The 24,497-nt window shown below is 40.9% G+C and overlaps 1 protein-coding gene across 1 annotated transcript; it reads left to right on the plus strand.

Annotated features, from left to right (window-relative positions):
- The first annotated feature begins 474 nt into the window (after positions 1-474).
- Positions 475-24,481, plus strand: mcf2a (MCF.2 cell line derived transforming sequence a). Its single transcript, XM_087851090.1, has 30 exons — positions 475-1,016; positions 6,452-6,520; positions 6,600-6,714; positions 7,087-7,177; positions 8,931-9,050; positions 9,429-9,545; positions 9,874-10,023; positions 10,128-10,243; positions 10,405-10,519; positions 10,626-10,745; positions 12,174-12,365; positions 12,449-12,640; positions 12,783-12,954; positions 14,012-14,088; positions 14,261-14,346; positions 14,491-14,557; positions 14,749-14,864; positions 15,195-15,264; positions 15,365-15,457; positions 15,703-15,795; positions 17,333-17,458; positions 17,564-17,785; positions 19,088-19,180; positions 19,466-19,544; positions 19,796-19,859; positions 21,086-21,186; positions 21,608-21,720; positions 22,094-22,206; positions 22,345-22,448; positions 22,542-24,481. Exons 1-30 carry the CDS (start codon positions 902-904, stop codon positions 22,580-22,582), a joined length of 3,342 nt encoding a protein of 1,113 aa, XP_087707216.1. The 5' UTR covers positions 475-901; the 3' UTR covers positions 22,583-24,481.
- The last annotated feature ends 16 nt before the right edge of the window (positions 24,482-24,497 follow it).

Consider the following 24,497-nt stretch of genomic DNA (forward strand, 5'->3'; position numbering starts at 1 on the left):
TCACTGTGCAGGAGAAATTTACATACATGCATATTTACACGTTTTCTGCACTCTGCAGTTGATCTATTCCAGGGAGTTGTGGGCTGAGCTGTGGGGAGTTGGGTTGAGAGAGAGACTCTGCAACAGTATGTACACAATGCCACTCTTTCATATTTGTTCTTCGGCTTGAATGTGATTGTTGTGTATTAAAGGCTGTTTCACAAGGGTCAAACTTGTTGGCTGAGGGTGTGGAAGATTTTAATTTTTTATCAATGGCGCTATTCTCCTCAGTTTGTGCATCTATGTTATAGTGACACTGGAGAAATAGGCGCATGAGCCTAACACTTCAGGCTACTGTTAGTCAGTGACATGCTGAAGGCTTGGTGTGTGTGAGAGAGCAGAAAAGTTGGGAGGGAGTTGGCGCTATATCGGGTCCGGACTCTTGAATCCCTGCGATGCAGAGCTGACGCATTAATGTTCAGAGAGAGAGGGAGAGTGCAGAGGGGAGAGGGAGGCAGCAGAGTCCAGATGGAGGAGCTCTGTTTGTTTTGAAGTAGCTGACTGCTGCTGAGAGCAGGGCAGGGTGGAGGGGGAAACCTCGCACTCGCTTAGGGCGACAACGAGACAACATACTGGTGTTTTGTTTGCCTGTGTGGACAGTTCTCCTGTCGCAGCTGTGCTGCTCAGTGTGGAGGCGCTCTATGCAGCTCAAGGTCAGGAACAGCCAGCGGCAGCCTCGGGGATTTGTCCCATCTGGATCTTGGGACCCGCGGAGGGAGGTGGGAAAACTTTCCTTGTTTAAATAAATGGCCATGGAGAGCCATGGGGCTGTGAAGAGGATGTGAGGCCCGGGATACTGTCACTACCTCCCAAAAGTAGCGTCAGTTCTCCTCTGGCTGATCTCGTGTCAGAGACGAAGGGAATGGGCCCAGCCTCACTGCAGGAGGACAGAGAGCTGAGGAAAGAGTCCAAGGAGGAGATGGAGAGCTACCGCTGCCTTCTACAGGCAGGCTCCCAGCTAGAGAGCACTCTGCAGCGTGAGTACACGTGATGCTGACAACCCACTTTAGACTTATGGTAACCACCAGGCTTTTCAATGTAATCCTCTATCTGCTCTAAAACTAATTCCTTATTATTACATTTCAGATTGGTGCTTTCTGAACAGTGTAGCAGGAGGGTGCATTTGGTTTGATTTACAGTGTTTATTTGTGACTTCTGAGAAACGTGATGGGAGGTAACAGGAGAGCTGCACTCTCTTGGGTTAGGCAGTTTTATTGATGTGCCACTTCCTGTATCTCTGCCTCAACAGTGAGCTATTGCAGGGATTATGTTGGCTATTTTAGGCCATCACAGATGGATATTCTTCCACAGTAATGATTTGTAACCTCGATATGCGAGGACTGTGGGTTTTGGATCAGTGTAGGGGAGTGCAGGAAGCGAAAAATAAACCATTACTGTCAACTAAATCAAACAGAACACGAATAGATTTCTTATAAATTACATAATTTTTCTTGGATGTTCACCCTTAATTTACTGTTTACAGAATAGTTTACAGTTGTCACCCAATTTTAATTACTACACTTGGTGGAGGAAAGGAAAAGGTTGAACATAATAAAAACTAAATACATAATAATAACATCTCCAAACCCTAATGCTTTTGCCAATCATCATTTTGAAGTTGCCTTACAGACGTGAACTGAATAAAGAAGGTGATGGAATGAACATATATAGCACCTGCTGTGACCGGAACACCTTTCTCCAGAGGATCCTGAGATTATTTCTGGATTTTGGGAGGCGAGAGATATTTGCCTAATTGATGGAACTTTGTCTCCTTATGTCTGCCGTGGGTTAGGTTTCTAGACTGTGGAAATAACAGACAGCATGGAAAAGTTCTGTCTAAGTCAAGCAAAAATTGTTGTCCCCTGGATGAAATTTAAACTTTATTCTCTGGGATTGTCACAATCTCCTTATTGTACATTGCTGTACAAAACGAATCATGCATTTATCATTAATGATACATGCTAAAGTGCATTTTTTTTATTAGGCTTACCCCTAGCATTCCATAAGCAGTTTTGTCTTGCACCGTACTCTTGACACCAAACTTTATAACTGAGAATACAATGATAATAACATTTCTGTTTCTGAAAAATTCTCTCCCATCGACTGTTCAGAAGCTTTTAGTGCTTAAGTATTGACTGACATTTCTGATGGGTCGCTTTAATCTCAGCTGACACTCAAACACCCTTTTATAGGTTCAGCTTCAACTGACTCTTGAGCTGCTTTAAGTGCCTCAATTTGGAATGTCTCTCCCACACAACGTCATGCAGACATCTATAATTTTATGGCATTTATACCTGCAGAGTCAGAGGCAGCTGTGTTCTAGATACCACAGATTAATAAAATATGAAAGGGAAGCTCATGACTAAACACTACAAAGTAAAATGGCATGTAGCACATCCTGAGCAAATATATCCAGTTATATATATTCTTATATTCAGAATAAATGCAGTCGCAGTATAACAAATTCTAACAAAATCACTGAAAGTATTTGGTGCAGGTCACATATCCTCAAAGTGAATATTAAAAGCACCAGGACTTCCAATCCGAAGCCTTTTTCTGTGATTGTGCAGGTTCTGCAATTCAGGCCTTTCTGTTTTAAAACCAATCTCGATTGCTTGTATCCCAGCGGGTAGAATACTTTAATACTTAATTTTCTTCTACCCTTTTCTATCAGAATGCAGTCACCCACCAGTCTAATCCCCTTAGCATTTAAAGCTTCATTTAGCGAAATAACTCATGACCTAAAAGCAGTATGAGGCTCGGCCACTCTGTACCGCGAAGCTGTTTGTATCTTTAAGAGGGGATTTCTTGCTCTGAAAGGGATTACATGTGTCTACGTTTTGGGACTCTGTAATATCAGACTACAATATCATCCCTGAGAATGCACGTTCTGCATTGAATCAGCCTTTTTATATTTTACTAAGAATTGCTGTTCTGTGTAAATAAACTGGGCAATATGAACAGTTTTTTGGACTTTATTATGAAATCACCAGTGGTACATTTCTTTTCTCTACAGAACATTTTAGCAAGTGTTAAATTGAAAGTCACATTTAAAGAGCTTCAGTAGCTTTAGTGCATTGGACTTGACATTTTATCAACATATCAATACTGATATCTTATATTGAAGGGTGTGCTCTGCTCTGCAGGCACTCCTCGTTTTGTAGAGATTTATTTTCCCTCGTGACATTTCCCTCCAGCAATCATTGTTTAAAAGCACGCAATTCATTATTATAAAAGATTAATAAATGGAAAAGAACAGTGGCGGCGACTGCTTTATATAGAAGTGGCACGAAATCAACGCTGATTTCATCTGTTTGGACAATAGAGATAAGCTCCTCTGCCTTCAGCTCAGCAAGCAGACTCAGAGGATTGGTCTGAGTCTAGATCTCTTGACCGGTATCAAATCTCTGCTTCCCAGCACACTGGCAAACATTCCTCCTCCTCTGTGACTAAGAACAGAAGAGCAAACAGAAGTTATTTGACTTTCACCCTAATGTCACCTGGAAAGGTCATGACACAAGCTAAAAGAGAATCAGTGTTTCCTCAGAGGAATAACTTTGGTAAAGCACACAAAGATTTATCTATTTATAAATTTCATTATAGTTGTTATGGTACACAATGATTAGTGCTTTATATTTTCCACATTTTCCTGAGTGGTGTACAGTGAAGCACAAGGACTGATTAAAGGGCTACAGGGCATTTTATTTGGCAGTGTTCTTAAGTGCTTTCAGTCACGAGATAGGCTGGTAATCTTGCAGGGTGAGGGCGAGGGGGGGGGGCGAGTGCAGTGTTTCCACAAACTGGCACGTTTATTAAACACGCTGCAGTTTGCAGCCCAGGCTATCTCTCATTTGATCAAATAAAGCTGAAGTCTGCAGTGTGTACACTTTTGTACTCTGGACATGTTAGGGTGACAATAAAAGTTCTTATGGCTCGCTAATTTCTAATTGCTTACATTAAACTTTTTACACATTTGCATGGTTTAATCCAAAGCATCATGCGCTCCTCTACAGTCTTCCTGCTCGCACAGTTTTATATCCACATATGCTGCATTAACCTGTTGGAAAATGTGCTTTATCGTGAGTTTACATTATATAAGATCTACTCATTTAAGACCTGTCCTAACCTTCTGAGTGTGTTGTGGCATCAGATAAAGATCATTATATAACTATTGCAGCGTGACGGTAATTTCATCCTGAATCTACGTGTGCACGGTCCAATCACTGGTCCTGCAGGGGCCTGCTTGGCTTATCTCTTCTCTATTACAGAAGCACATCAAATATTCAGCAGGTAGAAGTAGAGCTCATTACTTGCTCCCTGACAGCCTGACGGGCACTGTTACTGCAGTCGACTCATGGAAAATAACACCTTCTTTACTCTTCCTCTGTTTGGTTAGCCTTCTCTAATCTTTTCCTGGATGGATTTTTCTCTCTCGCTGCTTCAATTAATTTTTAATGTCTGTTCATTGTAGATGAGCACACAGTGACCTTTAGTATTGCTTTAACAAATAACCACCTTTTATAATGTGAGTAATATTCCTGGATGCAGTTTTGTCATAAGTGGAGTGAAAGCCAGGAAGCTTTATTTGGTGATGCTGCTTATTTCCCCCCCATTCAGCTTCACTATAAATGAGATCATCCACTCAATCCACTGGATGTACTGTAACAGAAAAGGGAGCATATGTTAGCAGTCACAACACAACAATGACTCATTGACTGTGTGTTTGCCTCCTGGACATATGGCTGACTAGAACACTAATAACACTAAGCATAAAATATGCAGGCAGACTTAAAAGTAGCCCAATATCACTTCAGATGCTGTAATTTCACCTCACAGGATGGCTTCAGATGCAGGCTTTACATCTAACCACAGGCAGCTACTGAAGGTTCATGACCATGGATCGTACATGCTGATGTTTAATAATTCATCAGCAAAATTCCAAGTAGACCGAGGCTGGTCAGGTTTCAGTGAGCCATTCTTTTCTTCCTTGATGTAAAGGCGATTGTGTTATGTTACTGTCTTTATAACCAGTAACTCATAGTTAACTTTTTTTGGTGTGATTAGGCCCATAGTTTGTTGGCCTCTGCACACCACCACAGCGCATTTAAAATAAGACAACCCCGATGTGATTGATGTGCAGACTTTCAGCTTGAATTCAAAGAGCTGAACAAAAGTATAGCAGTAGCTGTTTAACTGTGACCTTCATTTTCATGGTAAAAGGAAATTTGACTGACAGTTTTATGGTGAAATGAGACCTATTTTCTTCTTGTTGTTTTTTTTAGATGACAATGAAGCAGGGATAATATCTGAACCTTATTCAGCGTGTTGAATTTGTATTTTACAGCTTTACATGGTAATTGTAAATATGAGGCCAAAAAGACATGAATGCATGATCACAGAATTATTTCCATGTTCAAAATACACGACTACATAAAATCAAACAAAGTCAAGAACACTCTTGAGGAGTAAGGAGTATCCTTGTCAAAGTGTACAATCAAGAGGCACCTTCATGGATGAAAATACAAAGCGCTTACAACCAGGTGCAAACCACTTGTTACAGGAAGTTCAGATTAGACTCTAAAAGTCTGCAAGTTCATTCAAAAATAGCTTTGAACAGATGATACTACGGCGCACTTTGTCTCACAGTGATGGGAAGAGAAAAGTATGGAGGAGAGAAACAGCTCATGAAAAAAAAAAAAGTATTCTACGCTGACCAAATCAGTCACCTGATCTCAACCCAATAGAACAAGCGTTTCAGTTATTAGAATAAAACACTGAACATAGAAAGACCCACAAACAAGCGGGAGCTGAAGGTGGCTGCAGTAAAGGCTGCAAAATATTTTCAGTATTAAAAACAATCCTTAACAATCCAATCAGGCTCATCATGTGAAGAAGAAAATCTTCACACACACAAAATAGAAAATGTTGTTCTGCTCTAGAAAATCTGTCACATTTGATTGTTTATTTAACTCAACATGGAAGCTATGTTTTTACCCAAACAGATGACTCGTGACTGCAAAGCAGTATAAAAAATTATTTTATGCTGATTACTATTTATACTAAATACTAATTATTTTTTAGCCTCTGAAAATGGGAGACTATGTGTAAAAACGGCTGTAATCCCTTAACAGTTAATATAAAATTTTTGTTTAAAATTAAAGTTAAAAGTCTGCACTTCAATCATGGGTTGATTTCCACTGAAAATCCACTGTGGTATTATCCAGTAAAACAAAAAATTATGCAACTAACTTCTTTTTAATTTAGATACATACCAAACGGGTGCTCTAAGGATAAAGCACAAAACAAATCCATGCTTTGTTTTGTTGTTTTTGTTTTTTACATTTAAGTGACTACTTGTTTATATTTTTGCACTGCTTCCCTAAAAGCTTAGATTTTTCTGACCTTCTTGCAGAGGTGACTGTGCCTGTGAGCATGAAGGAAGTGGGAGGCTATATAGAGAAACAGGTAGCATACCTCTCAGGTGAGTTTTGTTAATCATTTCCTTACTGTTATGCATCTCGTATCTTTGAAAGATAGTCATTGCTTTTTGTGCTTCCCAGGGGGCCGTGGGGAAGACTCCAGCGTTATCATCACCCTCCCAGAATGCTCAGCTTTCAGTGACATTCCAGAGGAAGCTCTAGCCAAAGTTTTTACCTACCTCACTCTCATCCCTCGGTGTGTTCTCGCTCGGTTTTTTTTTTATGACTCTCTCACTCACTGCAGTGCACCAAAACCTCAGTTGCTTGTATTCTGAGCACAGCTGAACTGGCCTTCATCATCTCAGGGTCAAATGTCCTTTCTGGTGTCCTCTAAGCCTCATTCTTTCAAGAGATTAAGGAAGCTTAAATCAGATAAAGGTCTTTCTTTTCCCTCACACATGATTTTGATTTTTATTGGTACAAACATTTTTAGATAATATGGATAATATGGAATTACAGTACCAAATATGTGCTTGTTTATGTTTGCTTATTTTGTATCTATGTGCTCTAAAACAATAAATTCACAATCATTGCACAGACTTATACAAATGCCTATTACTGCTTGCAGAACGAGGCAACCTGGAGTCAAATTTATCGTTATTTTAGACCGAAGGCTGGACACTTGGGCATCTATCAAAACGGCGCTTGCCAGGATAGCAGTAAGTTCCGTATATTTTATTTCATAAAAACCTTTTCTAACTTAATCGATGTGCAGAACAAATACATTATTTATCTTCACTTGTAAGCTGCAACGTATCTGTACCCAGACGCTGCTATTTTATTTTGGAGTTGCTCTCTCTGGTACTGAAACCGTGAACAATACCTGAATAGCACTATTAAAGCAATATTTTTTTCATTATAGTAATTTGTTAATTTTTTTCTTATGTTTTTGCGAGTAGTGCATAGTTTGCAGAAGACCCCAAAGGTCCGGTCTGTATCGAATGTCCCGTCGCATAGGGCTGCAAATCTGTGAGTAAGCAAAAACTGAGTGATGACGCGAAATGCTGAGGAGAGGAAGGGATAAGGGAGACGAGCGGGAGGGGAGACGTTGCAGTGTACTGCCACGCTCTGCTGTCTGAGGCAGCAGCAGGCAGCAGCAGTGCTGCGGCTGTGGGCAGGCATCCGGAGGGAGCTGCATACCTCAGCTTGGCACAGATTTTCAGTGATCGGGCGGGCACTTATACTTTGCCGAGATGGCTTCCAATACCATGGCCGATTGCTTTTACCGGCGACGATTGCCGAAGATCCGGAGGAGCCCGGTAATAAGCCGCTGGTTTGTTTTAATCCATCATGTGAAGAGTTAAGTTGAAGTTACTAGGCGGGCAGGGCGAATGCAGCAGGGGCATCAGCTGTGGGTGCTGGCGAGTGTAGCACTGCGGTGCAGGACGCGCTTTGTGCTTAGTCATGCGGTCGGTTGTGTGTGATACCTGAGCGATCCCCTGTGTAGTTTGACTGATGACTTTTTGTAGTGCATGTATCCTGAGGGTAAGAGGTGGATTCGGGACAAGTAAATGTCCCATGCAAATAAAATAAATAAATAACTCTGCTGCAGAGTTGACTCCTGCACCACTCGAAGCTACATAATGTAAACGATAGAAAGTACTTTGCCTATGCCTGAAGATATAAATGGCCTGTATTTGTATAGCGCTTTACTTAGTCCCTATGGACCCCAAAGCGCTTTACATTCAGTCATCCACCCATTCACACACTGGTGATGGCAGCTACATGGTAGCCACAGCTGCCCTGGGGCGCACTGACAGAGGCGAGGCTGCCGGGCACTGGCGCCACCGGGCCCTCTGACCACCACCAGCAGGCAACGGGTGAAGTGTCTTGCCCAAGGACACAACGACCGAGACTGTCGGAGCCGGCGGCTCGAACCGGCAACCTTCCGAAGACGAACTGCCAACTGCCCCCAAAATAGGCATTTATTTTATTTGCTTGCCCTTTAGGTTCGTAGCTACTTGTGGTTTTCAGCACATCTTCAGTTAGACTTGACTAGAGATGCAGAATGCTGTTAAAATGCAGCCCTTATATTTGAGGTAAAATGTAGATCCCGAGCAGAAATTCCCACACGCAATGACCTCAAATAACCTGATGATGAAATCCAGAGGCCTGTAAATAGTCTTCACTGACAGAACCTTGAATTCATCAGTCTGACAGTAATTGCTTGAGCGACACACTCTATCGATTACTGATTAATCACGCCTTTCTCTCCTTCTTCCTCTGCTTATAAGCACACGTACGTTTTTATGTTGATGCTGGAAAAAAGCTCATATATTTGTTTTTGTCCAACATAGTGAGGTTAGCTACAAAAGTTTAGATTTATACCGAGTCCTCCTAAATATGCCTCATCATCAATTATACACTAACCCCTGTTTTTTATTTTATTGTATTTTTTTGATCCACATCAAGGCTTCCTTTCCTGGGAACCTCCACCTGGTCTTGGTGCTCCGACCTACCAGCTTCTTCCACCGTACTGTTACTGATATAGGCTTCCGCTTCAGCCAGGAGGACTTCATGCTCAAAATGCCAGTAAGGCAGCTCCTCCTCAGTTACCAAACATGTGTCCCATCAAAACGAGGTACACCTCATTCTTATTACAACCTTGAGCTCCATAAGTCACATGTTTTTTGGTGAACACCACCAAGAACCGAGAACTGATTTCAGTGTGAACTTTTGACCTAATTATTATTAAATAATTATAGCAACCTCTTCTGCATGCCGAATGGTTCTAATAATCCCATTAGCCAGAAAGCTACAGACCACACAGACGTGTCAGTAGTTGATCATACCATCTTGGCAGACGTATTTGGACATTTTCTCATCTACAAAAACAACCTGTGATATCTTTTAAAACAAGAGTTATAAAGCGAGCATCTGTCAGGTCTCAGTTTCTGTCTGTACCTTTAGGTGGTGATGCTGAGTTCTGTCACAGACCTGCTGCGCTACATCGATGAGAACCAGCTGACGTCAGAGTTTGGAGGCACTCTGGACTACTGTCACAGTGACTGGATTGTTTTGCGGACGGTGAGCTCCAGATTCAAAAGCACAGTCCAGTCAAACAATAAAAATCTATCGTTCTACATTCCCTCTATGACAGAGCTGACATTTTCACAGATATTCAATATACATTCTGTCACCTATTCTTCCAAAGTATTCTTGAGTTTTCAAACCTCTCCAGAGTGACATCATTCTTTGCACATGTCACATCAGGGCCCTTTTTTACTGTTAAAACTCTATTAAGAACAGTGAGTCAAAGATTCTTCTTTTTTCCTACTCAAATGAATACAACAGTGTAATTAATTGTCTATGCACTTATATTGCTTTGTTTTTGCGTTTGCATTTTTCAATACAGGCCATTGAAAGTTTCGCTGTAACAGTCAAAGACATTGCACAGATGCTACAGGGCTTTGGCACTGAGCTGGCAGAGACGGAGCTGCCCGAAGAGGCGAAAGCCATAGAGTGTCTCCTCGAGTTGCACACGGACAAGTACAGAAAACTGAAAGTAAGTACAGAAAACTGATGTTTTCCATTGAGATACGTTTAGTAATATCAAAACTTTGACATTAATCTAGTGTTATGTGCTACAATCTTTTCCTCCTTTGGAAGGATGCAATCAGGTCGGTGTCAAAGGAGGGTCGTCATCTTCTCTCCAGCCTGGAGACCACTGCGAAGGAGGATGACTCCCAGTGGGACGTGAAGCTGGACTGGGAGACGGTGCAAAGGTAAATTATCTTCAAGCAACAGTTTTTAAGTATATTTCAAATTAAAATTGTAATCTACACCGTCCTTCTTCTAGCCAAAGTGTATAAACGAATGCTTACTGAGCAGTAGCTTTAATAGGAGACGCAAATGAGATCAAAGGGAATGCACTTTGTGTTTTTAGGCTTCTCGCCCAGCTCAGAGACATGGAGTCTGCCTTTGACGGCTTTTTTGAGAAGCATCATCTAAAGCTCCATCAGTATCTCCAGTTGCTCAGATATGAGCAAAGCTTTCAGGAGGTAAGGCTGTCATCTACCTGTCTGTCTGTGTTTGTGTTTTTGTGACTAATGCCTCTGGAATCTAACGGAGGTCTGCTTTATAGTTAGTCTTTTCTTTTCTGTTTAGATGGAGTTATGTCTAGAGCATCTCACAGCTCAGGAGAGGGAACTATGCATATCTGCGAACAGTCTGGCTGAAACAGAACAGGCCCTCAAAAGGCTGAACAATCTAGAGTCCAATGCACAGGTCAGTGTTTCTCCAACATTAATTAAAAATAAGCTTTTTTTTGCTCTGCTACTATTTTAAAAAATGATCTCTCCGAGACCTGTGCAGTGAGGCATGGGGTCCCTCAGGGCTCTGTACTTGGACCATTGCTGTTTTCTATGTACCTGCTGCCTCTTGGTGTTCTTTTACGTTCTTTTAATGTAACCTTTCATTGTTATGCTGATGACCTGCAGCTTTATGTTCCTTTAACCATTGGAAATTGTGCTGAAGTCTCTAAACTAGAATCTTGTCTATCTGCAATTAAGGGCTGGTTATCGGATAATTTCTTGCTCCTAAATACTGATAAAACAGAGTTGATGGTCATTGGGCCACACAAATTTCAGCACTTGTCCCAAAATTTCATCTTGAGAATTGATGACAGTGTCATAAATTGTAGGAAAAAGGTAAAAAACTTGGGCGTGTGGTTCATGGTGCTCTCTTTCGAGTCTCATGTAAAAGAGATAACAAAGACCGCCTTTTATCATTTGAGGAACATCAGCCAGAATCAGACAAGTTTTGTCAAGCGACACTGCAGAGGTTCTTGTCCATGCATTTGTGTCTTCCCGCATTGATTATTGTAATGCTCTTCTTTCTGGGCCACCAAAGAAAAGTTTTAGAGGTCTACAGATGGTGCAAAATGCAGCTGCTCGCATTTTAACAAGAACTGGGAAATTTGAGCACATTAGCCCTGTTCTGAGATCTCTGCATTGGCTACCTTGTCAGGTTCGAGCAGATTTTAAGGTCCTGCTGCTCACCTACAAGGCTTTAAACGGACTGGCACCTTCATACCTCTCCGACCTTACATCTTTACGTTCCATCCCGTGCTCTCCGATCTCAGGACTCTGGTCTTCTAAAGGTTCCTAGAGCCAGAAAAAAGACAATTGGAGAGCGTGCTTTTTCTTTTCGTGCCCCGTTTCTGTGGAACAACCTCCCTCAAGATGTTAGGCAGGCTGCTCTGTGGAGGTTTTTAAAACTAAGCTGAAGACACATTTGTTCACCTTATCTTACAAGTCTTAATTCTATGGCTTTTAGTTTCTAAATTTTTACTGTTTTTAACTTGTATTGTGTCTTTTATCTGTATTGATATGTATCGCTTTTATTTTTTTTTTTATCTTTTTAGTTTCAAATAGTTGTACAGCACTTTGTTTGAAAGCGCTTTATAAATAAAGTTATTATTATTATTATTATTATTATTATTATTGAAATTAAAACGAGGTAATTTTAGTGTGTATTTACAGCACCAAATTTTAACTCAAATTTCCTTTAAATAACTAAACTGCATAATATGTCCGGAGGTACTAGATTTTTGCATATACTTGTATATGTGTATAGTGTTGCCAGAATCTTTCAGTTTTTATAGCACGTCCAATAAAACTGACTCCTTCCTTGGTGCGATTACCTGTTGATCAGGAGGTGACGGCTCGGGCCCAGATAATCATCCTTCATGGACACCAGCTATCAGCTGGTCACCACTATGCCATGGCTCTCATCATGCAACGCTGCAATGAGCTTCGTCACTACTGCGATACACTCACTGCTGCTCTCAAGACCAAACACACTCGTCTTCTGCAAACACACCAGATGCTGCTTTGTCTTGGGCAGGTATTTAGAGATACACATTCATATACAAACATGCAAGCACACTCATATCTCGTGTATGATACGCATGCGCCCTTTGTCTTCAGGCCCAGACTTGGTGTGATGATGCGGCATATCTACTGGCCAATCAGCTAGTAGATAAGTTTCAGTCTAAGGAGGGGGCCCAGGCTGCTCTGAGGGACATTGAGAAGCTCTTGGAAGGGGCTCCGTCTATGCTGAGCTCAGGACTTGACACTGTAACCGCTGAATATGAGGCTGTTATTACACCTCATTTTCAAGTAAGCTAACCGACCCTAATATGTGAAAACAATGTTACAAAACCAAACGTATAATGATTATTGGATTGTTACATTAAAATGAAAACTCCTTTGCCTTACATCTCTTCTCTCTCCCTCTCCCTTTCTTTTTGGCTCTCTGTAGGCCCAGATTGGGAAAACGTTTGAGAAGCACGCAGCAGTACAGCAGATGATCCAGAATCGACAGGCTTGTCTAAGGAAGCTGGCTGATAAACACGTACGACCGGTCCAACTGGTGGCCCCCAGGCCTGAAAACACACCACGATCCAAGTCTCCGCTCTTCTCTCCAAAACATGGTACAGCACAGGCGCACAGATATAAACCAGCTTACTTTGAAAGAAGAATCGTTATAGAAATAGAGCATTTGTCACCCCGTTTATGAACACAAATGATGACTTTTTTTCTTTTTTTTTTCTCACACTGGATGAAGTATCACTTGTCCTCAATTAAACGCCCAGACTTGCAGCGTATGGTATAAGCTCACACTGTTGGCTCTCTTTCTTTTAGGCACCGTGATTCATGACATGTAACATCATCAGATACATTCACTGTCTAACAACTAGGTTTTCCTCAATGGCCGTCAGGTTTAGCACACCCCCCGTTACAAATGAGCTAGAGCAGGGGTCGCAGGTATAATCAGTCCACTGGGAAATGCCTGACCAAGCTATTAGTCATATTGGTTGCTATACAACCGTATGTGGTTCATATACATTAAAGAACTTTTCTTCTCCTGCTATGTCTCACGGGAGGCTGCACAAAGCTAACATTATGCAGCATATCCAACTGACATAGTTTGTGTTATCTGGTGTCTGTGTTTGTGTTTTTTAAGAATGTGCAACTGTAAAAAGATTATTCTCCATTCATGTCTTTAATGTTTTTTTCTGCATAGCAGGAAACCATACTAATGAGAGAAAGAGCGGGAGCGGTTATGAGCCCCTTAGAGGCTTCTTAGATACTCGGTACACCTTTATCTCTGTATGAAAAGAGATAAATGAAAAAGAGGGTTAGATCTGATCTGATTCATTTTATCTGGTTCAAATATATGTTTCGTCCTCACACATGCGTATACCCACATAACTGATGATAACGCTCAGCTGAGCTTCGACTGTTGTGGGGGGATTCAGCTGGGATCACAAATCCCCCTGCAGGCCTGCTTTAAACCTGTACATGCTGCTTTGGTATCAAACCTTTATAGAAAGCAACTTATCATAATGCAAATTATGATTATAAATCTGTGGATCACAAATCACTTGTGTATTATTTAGTGTCGATGCTTTAATTAGTCATCTCTTCGGTAATAAAGTGTTTTTGAATCCCACTCGTGATGAGTTGTTGCTGGTCTTGCTTTCATAGGTGACGGATTGAAGTTCACATTCGATCTTTCTCTACCTGGGAAAAGAGCATCGCGAAAGGTCCCCAACTCTCGAAAAGTACGTAACAAATAAAAGTTGTGCTTATTTCCTTCCATTTTCACGCCATCTCCAAACGTCATCGTTTCATTACGTGACTTTTCTTATTTGGCCCAATAAATTGTTAAGTGCATTAAAATTTTGTCTAAACCCAAATGGAAGAGTCAGTGCTGTCCATCTGTGGTGTGTTCAGATAGAGGTGATGCACGACTACCAGGAGAGCCGGAGCTGTGTGTCGTACAGTCTGGATGGAGACGACAGCCCAGATCTCTTGAAGCGGTGAGGACGAAGCATCCGTCCACCCATCTGTCTGTCATCAGTACTGCTCTTGATGCTGTTTACTTAGCTATTCTCTTTGTTCAGTGCTAATGATGTCCTCTATCTCTTTCTACTTTTGCATGCTTGTGTATGTTTGTGTCACAGTCATGTAATGAGGGAACTCATAGAAACTGAAAGAATCTATGTGGAAGAGCTGCTGTCAGTGTTACTGGTAAGAAATCAGGATTTCTTTTCATTTAAAGTAAATATGAGATTCTCCTTGTTAAACACTACTAAATGTGTGTACTGTATGTTTACGATCGTTTGAATTCAGATTGAGTCAAATGATTCTTTGTGATTAATAAGTAATGCTGTTTTCATAAACCATATATTTCTTCCGTCATGCTCCTCTAAATAATGCAGGGTTACAGGGCTGAAATGGACAACCCAGCTCTGTCGGGGGTCCTGCCCCCAATACTTCGCAGTAAGAGAGACATTCTCTTTGGAAACATGCCGGAGATTTACAATTTTCACAGCAGGTGAATGATTAAGGACTCATATACCATTTAGACTTGATAAAACATGAAAAAAATAAAGACAAATAATAATGATTAATGAGATCTACACATATATTTGTTCAATTTACAAGTCAAATATGCTGGGATGCAATAATTCTGTTGTGAAAGGCTGTTTTTAACTATAGTGGTTACTGCAGTGTGAGCTGCGAGCTCATGTTTCAGTTATTGTATAAAGGGTCATTTGTAGGATGGTTTTTCTTAGACCACTTTCTTTGGCTTTTGACTATTCTTCTATCTATTTTTGACTATTGATCTATTTTTTTGATCTTTTGGACTTTTATGGGAATTCAGAGTTTTCCTTCAGGACCTGGAAGGATGCCTGGAGGCTCCTGAAGGTGTGGGAGCGTGTTTTCTGCAGCGGGTGAGATGATGGGGTTTTTGCAGCTTCTTTATATGTTGATCATTTGTCCATAATTTGCAGACATATTTTAAGACACGTTCCTTTTTTCCCGTCCCTTCAGAAAGAAAGCTTCCAAATGTACGAAAGCTACTGTCAGAATAAGCTACGCTCAGAGGCACTGTGGAGACAATTCTCAGATTGCGGCTTCTTTTTGGTTAGTTGACTTTACATCGAGAAATTCTTAAAGTGTTTTGACACAATGTAAAAGATTACTTTAAGTGCCCACTTCATTTATTAGTTCTACACAAGCATACAACATAGACCACTGCCGTTCGAAACAATTTTAATACCGCCAGTTCAGAATAAATGTGTTTTAAATTGTAGTAAGAATTGAAATGCTATGATGTGTCACTGGCAACATTGCACTGATTGATGTTTTTTTTAATCTTCCTTTTGAAGGAGTGTCAAAAAAAGCTGGAGCACAAACTGGGCCTGGATTCCTATCTGTTGAAACCTATCCAGCGCCTCACAAAATACCAGCTGCTGCTGAAGGTTAGAAAGCTAAACCATATTATGCAAATGCATAGAAAGTCAATATATGATTCAAATGTATTTAGAAGTCAATCTGCATGTGAGGTGGGATACTTTCATTTCCACAACATTGGCCTTAAATATGTTCCCCCCCAGATGGTCCAGCACACTTGCTTTATACAAGCTCACACAGAGCTGTCATGTGGGATTATTTTAAATGTGCGCTTCATATATCCTGGCATGCAAATACAGCAAACAGCATCTTAAATGCCAGAGGTGGGACCAAGTCATTGTTTTGCAAGTCTCAAGTAAGTCTCAAGTCTTAATCCTCAAGTCAGAGTCAAGTCTCAAGTCACTGGTGTAAAAGTCCAAGTAAAGTCACAAGTCTGAAACGTTGAATTTCAAGTCCTTTCGAGTCTTTAAAAAAAAAAACGGAAAAAGAATGTTGCAGTTATATGCTAAATGTAAATATTAGACCATGTGATTTTTAAATCTGTGTTTTTCTGAACACATGACAAAATATTGAACTTAGAAAATATACACAAATTGTGAAAACTGCTCCTCTATAAAATGCAGCTCAATTAAACTTAGCTCCAAGAATAATTTTCACCGACGATTCTGAGATAAGCTGCATGTTATTCTTGGATGCGCTTGTAGGACCTGCTTTAAAATCGCATGACAAAAATATAATACACATAAAAAAAACTGTATCACCAACATAGCCTGGACAACGTTTGCTAGTTAGATGAAGTCAGCTATCTCATCATAGCAAAAGAGAAGCACCACCTACCGTTCTTTATGCAACTTCAACTGTCGGACAAAGTCGGAAGTTGTTCCATCTCTGTCTGTGATTCTCTTCTTGCATGTTTTGCATATTGCATTTCGTTTTTTTGTTGACTACTTCATAGTTTATGTACCTGAAAAAAATAACTACTTGCAGCATTTTTGAGCATTTTTTTCTTTTTTTTTAAAAAAATCTGCTTAATTTGATTGGCTGTGCTACAGCTCATGCACTCATACGTACGGAGTGTGGTTTGAATAAATGAATGAATGAATTGAATTAATGGTGACACTTTCTATATAATATGTGTGTTAAATTTTATATTTGGGGTGAAATATCAAGTCTTTTCAAGTAAACCGGTTCAAGTCCAATTCAAGTCCCAGGTCACTGGTGTAAAAGTCCAAGTCAAGTCACAAGTCTTAGAATATTTTTTCAAGTCAAGTCTAAAGTCATAAAATTAATGACTCGAGTCTGACTCGAGTCCAAGTCATGTGACTCAAGTCCACACCTCTGTTAAATGCACTCCTTATAATTAATTTTGTGTTTAGGTATTTGTATAAAAAGATATCTTTGAAAATACCTGCTGTAGCAAATGTGCCAATTTGCTGGCGTTCATTAACTCTTAGTACAGAATCTGCTGAACAGGCTCAGGTCCAACAACACTTACAGTCTTTACCATCCAAATGCACAGCTTTGTGCCATGTTTGTGTGTAAGTTTGCATGCATTTTCTTCTGTGTGTGTATTTACCTACATGTGCTGTGTTTCTGTATTTTCAGGAGCTGATAAAATATAGCACAGACGGTGAGGGCACCTCTGAACTCCAGGGGGCACTAGCAGCCATGCTGGACCTTCTCAAATCAGTCAATGACTCCATGCACCAGATTGCAATCACAGGATATGAGGTGAAGTACATTTTGACTGATAAGAGTGACAATCTATGAATTGCTATATTTATATATTTGCAACAAAGGTTTATGCGTACATCCCCTCCCCTCTACTATACACAGGGTGATATTTGTGAGCTGGGCCGTGTGCTGATGCAGGGATCCTTCAGCGTGTGGATCAGCCATAAAAAGGGCCCCACTCGCATGAAGGAGATGGCTCGTTTCAAGCCAATGCAGCGGCACCTCTTCTTGTACGAGAGAGCTCTACTTTTATGCAAGCGAAGGGAGGAGCATGGAGATGGCTGTGACAAGACCCCTTCATACAGCTTCAAGCATTGTCTCAAGGTTTGTCTAATTTTAAGCAATGCAATAGTTTTCTGGAAGAGTGGCCACTTCTTTTTAAGGTAAATCAGAGCTTTCTTATGGTTTGATGAGTAGAAATTAGAACATTTTGTTTCACCGAAGGGGTCATGAGAAAATGTCAAATTTCAATTAATCTGACAACACAACAGTTTTCCAGAGCTCTAACCTTCAGTGTGTGGATGCCATAGTGAACTGTGTTAACATACAGTTATTTCCTTGACTGAGTCATGCCTGTTTTTAACACACTGCTGCTTCAGGGCCTAAAGATCGCACACATCTAATATTGATTTTTGGCCTTATCTGGATCTCAGGAGAGATTTTTCCAGATTCCCTGAACCTTTCAATGGTATTATGACCTGTAGATGATCAGATATTCAAACTTTTATGATTTTAAATGAAATGAAAACTTGTTCCATGATTTGTAGATTCAGGTTTTACAGTATGGCGAATATTTGCATTCCTTTACTGCTGAAAAACTCTGCTTCTCTAAGATGCACTTTTTTTTTTATCACCAGTCATGATGCTGACCGGTTGCCATGGAGCTTGTTTAGTTATTTCAGCTGTTTATTTTTTAGTAACACTTGTTTTTACAGACTTTGGCTGTCCTCTCCCAACTTTTTTGTGACACTTTGCTGCCATCAAATTCAAAATAAGATAGTATTGTCTTAAAATGGTACGTTTTCTTAGTTTAAACATTTGTTATGTTTAAATATGTATGCACTATAGTGTCCACAACATGCAATACATGGTGTACAGAAGGCAACATTTATATGAGTTTATAGATTTGTAAATTACAATTGAGCAATTCCAGAAATCTAAGGATGAAAATAGAAGAAAATAATTTGAAACAAAGCCAACATATAGTTTAAACAATCACAATACTTTGGATACAAATGTCTGTCCATGACATCTAATCTGTTCTTTTGTTTTAATAAAAAGTGATGAAATAGATCTGAAGATGCTGAGTTAATACTACTGTCTTTATCGTGAGCTCCTAGCGCATGTGCTGCTCACGCAACATGTGCGTGTTCCTGTAACACTTCTTTTATTGTGTGTAGATTTGTTGAAGTTGTCACAGTTGGTGTCACACTAACAGCTGCAGCTCTTGATTTATTATTGAGGGTGTGGGAAGGAAGAAGTCACACAGCGGAGGTGTGTGTGTGACCGCAAATGCTTGTGTTGCGACGGGACAGATGTGTTAACATGATGTAACACTGATGTATGATGTGCTGTTTTGCCCTGCCAGTCCCAGCTTCGGTGTAAACAGTGTATGTCTCTTGGCAGATGACTGCTGTGGGGATCACAGAAAATGTCAAGGGAGATGTGAAGAAGTTTGAGATCTGGTACAGTGGCAGGGAGGAAGTGTACGTGGTTCAGGTAAGGCAGCATTTTTAAAAACATTTCAACTAAAGCTGTAATGCAAAATCTGTTGGTTTTGCTCGTATTCATTCCCAGTTAGCAAGATATATATGGTTTGGGGATGTTATTCAAACAAAAAAAGATATATTATTATTTGTTTAAAATATCTATTTAAAGTCATCATATTGTTGCATATATTGATTACAAATAAAGAAGAAATGGTAATGTAGCTGGAGAAAAACATGTTCAGATTTTTTAAAATCCAAATGACTCTTCTTGTTTAATGTTTGTGTTGTTCTTCAGGCTCCTACAGTGGAGGTGAAGATGGCCTGGCTCAACGAGCTCCGTAGAATCCTGACTAACCAGCAGAAGATGCTTAGAGGTCTGAGAGCAACTTAAGTTAATACGGGAAAAAGAATTCTCGGCATAAAGGTTCCCTTTAACCGTCAGAGCTTTGAACTGACTCTCATAGCACTCAGAGAGCAAGAGTTCAGATTCAAAGTTCCACAGCTGGTGGGTTAGCCTTTATGCTCAGTTTCTTCACCCTGCGCTTTTCTTAAAAGAAAGAAATCGAGTTAATGGTCAACTTACAGACTCCTTATATGTCTATAATATCGTACCTTTTCCTCACAGATGAAGCATATCAACACGGCCACATCGTTGACCACATGCCACTTTCTCCACCACTCTCTGAGAGGTCAGTGCCTACAGCTGACTATAGACGGTTATTTACACTGTTGTAAGTGCATGACTGTAGGCCGTAGTTGCACAAACACACAAACCTATGCGAAACACGCCCATATGTAGTCAGTGCTAAAACATTTGCATTTGCTGAGTTTTCACATGTGATAGAGCTTGAGTGACTGAGACATTTCACACGGCCCTGGTAGGAGGCTGCGTGTGGCGGTGTTTGAAAATGGGCACACGCCCGACTGTGTTCACTGCTGTCTAGTTGCCTATCCCCACTCCTCCCGTCCCCTACCTGCAGGGGCATGCGGCCGTCCAGAGGGGTTCCCAGGGGCTGTCTGCCGGGGCTGGACTTTGTATCGCTGTCAGCTGACGTGTTTCTGTGCCTGCGGTCCCGGAGCCCCCGTCCCCGAAGCCCCCGGCAACGCCCCCGGCCACGTCCCCGCCACTACCCACAGCGCCACTGACCTGCTGTTAACGCTCAGTGGTAAACAGCCTGGCCCAGCCTGGCTTGATTCACCCTGGCATGACCCATGTGGCCCGCCTTAAGGATTAAAAACCCCGGACTGCTGTGTTTGCAAACTGATCGCCAGCTACACCCACTCAGCCTCATTCCAGTCCATAATTGATCCCCAAATACTCCTGCCAGCGTCTCAGCAGTCCCATCACAGCTTTCTAATACAGTTTCTAACACAATCTTATTTCTTGCACCTCAGATTTTCTACTTTGCATGTAATTGTGAGGACAAAACAGAAGAAGAGTTTAAGTTTCATTCCATTTTCTTAATTTCTTCATGACAGCCGCTTCTTGAGATGGGCCTCGTTTTTTGAGATCTGATCAAGCATCAGGGAAATTTGCTTTGCTGAAAACTTCTTATTCAGCATCCAATAATAAAGTTGTTAAATCTCTACATTTGGATCTTAATAAATCGAGACCAGATCTTTCCTTGTGCCAGTGGTCTGTAAGTACTACTTCCCACCCTTTACAAAGAGGCTTGCAAATGGCTGCTGTGCTCTGTGTTGTATGGCTGGTGCCTAAGTGGCCATTGGTGTATGAGAAACAACAGGAAAGAGTTGTTCTTACAGACTCACCTGCAGCAGCATTTACACTTCCCATGTGTTATTACTGTAGAAGTCATAGTCTGACCCCAGTGCATGGTTGAGGATAATGTCTGTCCTGAGTGTTTCTGACTCTGTGCACTATTTGGTCTCATGTTGTTTTGTGTTATTTTCCCAGCAAACAGCAGAGGGCATCAGTGAGTTCAGAGGAGACAGAGTCTGGGAGGAGCAGTCCAGACCCCCAGCCCCACTCCCCGAAACACCAGCACAACCGTAGGAGTGAGTAAAATCTCATCGCTGCGCATTTCTGTTATAATCAAGTAGATACTTAGTAACTAAATCACACACACAAAAAAAAATCTTGCAAACTATACCTGCATTGCACACTGTTGTGCCGCTGTTTCTGATTTTCTTCAAAATCGTAAACTAATATAGATATTTGACTTTTCCCCCCCTCAGCAGTTCAGGTGTACTTTGATCTGAAGAAACAAGTACATCGAGGATTACAAGGGAAAAAGGTCCATCTACTGAGATTAGCTTTTGATTCCACCTTCTTATTAATTTCCCAGTAAGTGACAAAGGGGTCATTGTGATGTCGACACAGTTACTAAGTATCTACGTGGTGCCTTTTAAGATGCGGTATTTGGAAGAATGTGCTTGCTGATGCCTTTGACAAAAAAAAGTCATGTATGTGCCCCAGGCTGGCCAGGAGCACCTCACTCCGTAGACATCTGCGAGGGTCTGGAGGAGTGGCCTGGAGGTCGCGACCCCTTCCATCCATCTGACACAGAGGAGGAGGTTTTGGTGCAGCTGGTGAGACCAAATGCAGCTTTTTTTAAAACCTCTATTATCTAGTTAAATGCCAAAAAACAAAAGTTGTCTTATCTCTCTTTGAAATCTCCACACATATTATGAAACATTTCCCATATTGCTTTCACCTGTAAGTCATCTTTTACTGCAACATACCCAACCATACTTATCGTACTTTTTAACACTATTACTATTACTTTTTCAGATAATTTTGAACCTTTTTTTTAAATCTATTTTGGGGCTGTTGTGCCTGTTCTTAATCGTTCTCTTTAATATTTTCTTCTTCTTCTTCATTTTTTTATGCCACACTTTGTAACACCTGCTTTCAGAAGCGACGTATAAATAAATCTGCGTGACAGTTTTCCTTCTCTGTTAGTCTCCAGGCAGATACAGGGTTTTGGCTGACTGTCTCCAAAACGGACCAGACAGCATCGTCATCAAACGTGGAGACGTCATCCAACTACAATGTGAAGACAACAGGGGGCGCTGGTGAGTTTTCAGCCACTTTCAGCAAACCCTGTCAATGGGGCTTAGTGATCAGCCGAACTACCAACGTGTGAATGGATGCAGTTATTTTCCTTCCCTCCTGTAAACACTTTCCTCACAATTCTTCATCCTGGTGGAAAGGCTGGTGAAAAATGTGACTCTGCAACAAGAGGGCTTCATACCAGCTGCCACCCTGCAGCTGATTATAGGAGGCAGCAGGCGCGAAAACTCCTCCAGACTAGGGGGTAAAGACGAGACCTAGACTTCCATCTCACAATAATATTGAGTATTTCTTAACTCTGATTCTCTTCTCTAAAAGTCTGTGTATTTTCTCGTAGACCCAGGAAACCTGAAGGTGAGAAAGCTCAGCTCCCCATAGAGAAGAAAGCACATATTGTGATAATATTTACCTTTGGGTGAGAATGAACAGACAGAAAGCAGACTGAGCCGTAGCTGTCTCGTAACTGATCCTCCCATGTCGTCTTCTTTCATCAACGTTCAGTCATTAAAAAGACAAACATGGAAATCTACACACAAGTTTTTTTCTATGGCTTTGACTGACAATCTCCTAAACCAGAGTTTTCTGACAGTGAAGGTGTGGAGAGGTACCAGCACAAAGACACTGGAGCTGATGAAACCACTACGGACAATCAACAAGCTACCCCCGGATCTTGTTTGGTCTTCCTCTTTTCCTATTAGTGATAAATATCTCTTCCCTCTGGCGCTCACTTTGCAACACATGCAATCGGGATGCGAGTTTGCTGCTTAAACAATGGGTCATTTCACAGTCTGTGGACTCTTCAATCCTAATACTTGAGGTTAAAGTAACTTTATGGGTTTGTGTGTGTGTGTGAGCTCCTGTCTCAGTATGTGACGAATGGATGCTAACCCAGGATTTGCCTAAAAAAACTTTCTTAAAACATATACATGCCACCGTGCGCGGTGTCATTTTTAACATTTACTGTATCTCGCCGTTTCATCTCGTCATTGCATTTTTCTTACATTTTGCTCCTTAAGGCGTCCTCTTCTGTACAGTACGGGAGTTACAATGCCAAATTGTGCCATGCCATAATGCCTTTTTTATTCTTGCTCTTGTAGAGTCTTTTGTATACTGTTTGCAAAATCAAATACTCTGTCCTTGCTTTAAACTGACCTCACAAACATTCAACGGGCACTTTAATATGGTGGAAGAATGATGGAAACTAAAAATCCACCTTTTGTTTACCGAATGTGTTCATTGCTCGCTGCTTTACCTCTCTTACTGTGCATATTTCCTTGTGTTCTAGATGCTATTTTCTTTGTTTATTCTTCTGTGATGTATGATGAATGTATGAGGGAGGCAGGGAAGACACATGCCTCCTGCGTGCAGGAAGCGGTTGACGTGTCAAAGATGGTAATGTAAGGCACAGGCAAATGTGATGAAGATTGATGGCAGTGTATTCCTCTGTGTGTGCCATAGACAAGTGGGAGGCACATGCCACAGAGTCCTCAAACACTGTCATTTTCATCATGATCTTTTGGGAGCTGTCTTATCAAATGCAGCAAAGGAAGAAAAACTGAAGCAGAACGAGAGAGAATGATCTGCTGTGTGTACTCGGCCATCACAGAGGCAAATTGTTTCTTCGCCAGCATTACAGCTCGGTTAATCTTGGGTTCCCCTTTAAAATGGATCATACAGCCAACATGAAATATACCCTCTGTATTGAACACTTAATTAAATATTGATTGCAGACTTATATGAATTTACCACATCAAATTGAGCCCCCGGTCGGAGGGCTGGCTTTGATACGATGCATTTGATATGGAAATGAATCTAGAAAGCAGAAGGGGCCACTGCGCAACATTTCCTGTGTTGTTAATTTATTTATTTTACTGTCAAGTCCCAAATGAAATTACATACCCATATTTTTACAGGAGCTATGCTTGATTCTTGTGCAACATCTCCTTGATTTGCTCTATTAGCTTATATGAGAAAAAAACATTGTTTGTTTGTCATTTCAATCCAAAATGCTGCAGAATTTGCACAGATTTCCAGCTCGGGAAGCAAAAATCACGCTTGAGACGTTACGTCTCTTGATGAGCCATATACCCTACGCTAGTTGCTGAACATTTCTTTCGATAAAAATGCATGGCAACCGAACAATGAGTTGGTTTGTATTATTAAAGTCATCACTCTACACGGGCATTTTTTGTACAGCTTTTCTTATGTAAAGAAAGCCAAATGCAAAAGTATTTGCTGCAATAATATGTTTTTTTAAGTGATAAAATAATAGTTGTTTTGACATGGTGATATG

This window comes from Neolamprologus brichardi, chromosome 2 (assembly GCF_056152115.1).
Source record: "Neolamprologus brichardi isolate AB-2024 chromosome 2, ASM5615211v1, whole genome shotgun sequence".
In the NCBI taxonomy this organism is placed as follows: domain Eukaryota; kingdom Metazoa; phylum Chordata; class Actinopteri; order Cichliformes; family Cichlidae; genus Neolamprologus; species Neolamprologus brichardi.

Excerpts from the sequence above, each read along its gene's own strand:
- mcf2a (XM_087851090.1), top strand. The coding sequence starts at position 902 with ATGGGCCCAGCCTCACTGCAGGAGGACAGAGAGCTGAGGAAAGAGTCC. Across the intron at positions 6,521-6,599 it reads ACAGGTAGCATACCTCTCAG|GGGGCCGTGGGGAAGACTCC; the intron begins GTGAGTTTTGTT and ends TGTGCTTCCCAG. Across the intron at positions 12,366-12,448 it reads TGCTGCTTTGTCTTGGGCAG|GCCCAGACTTGGTGTGATGA; the intron begins GTATTTAGAGAT and ends CTTTGTCTTCAG.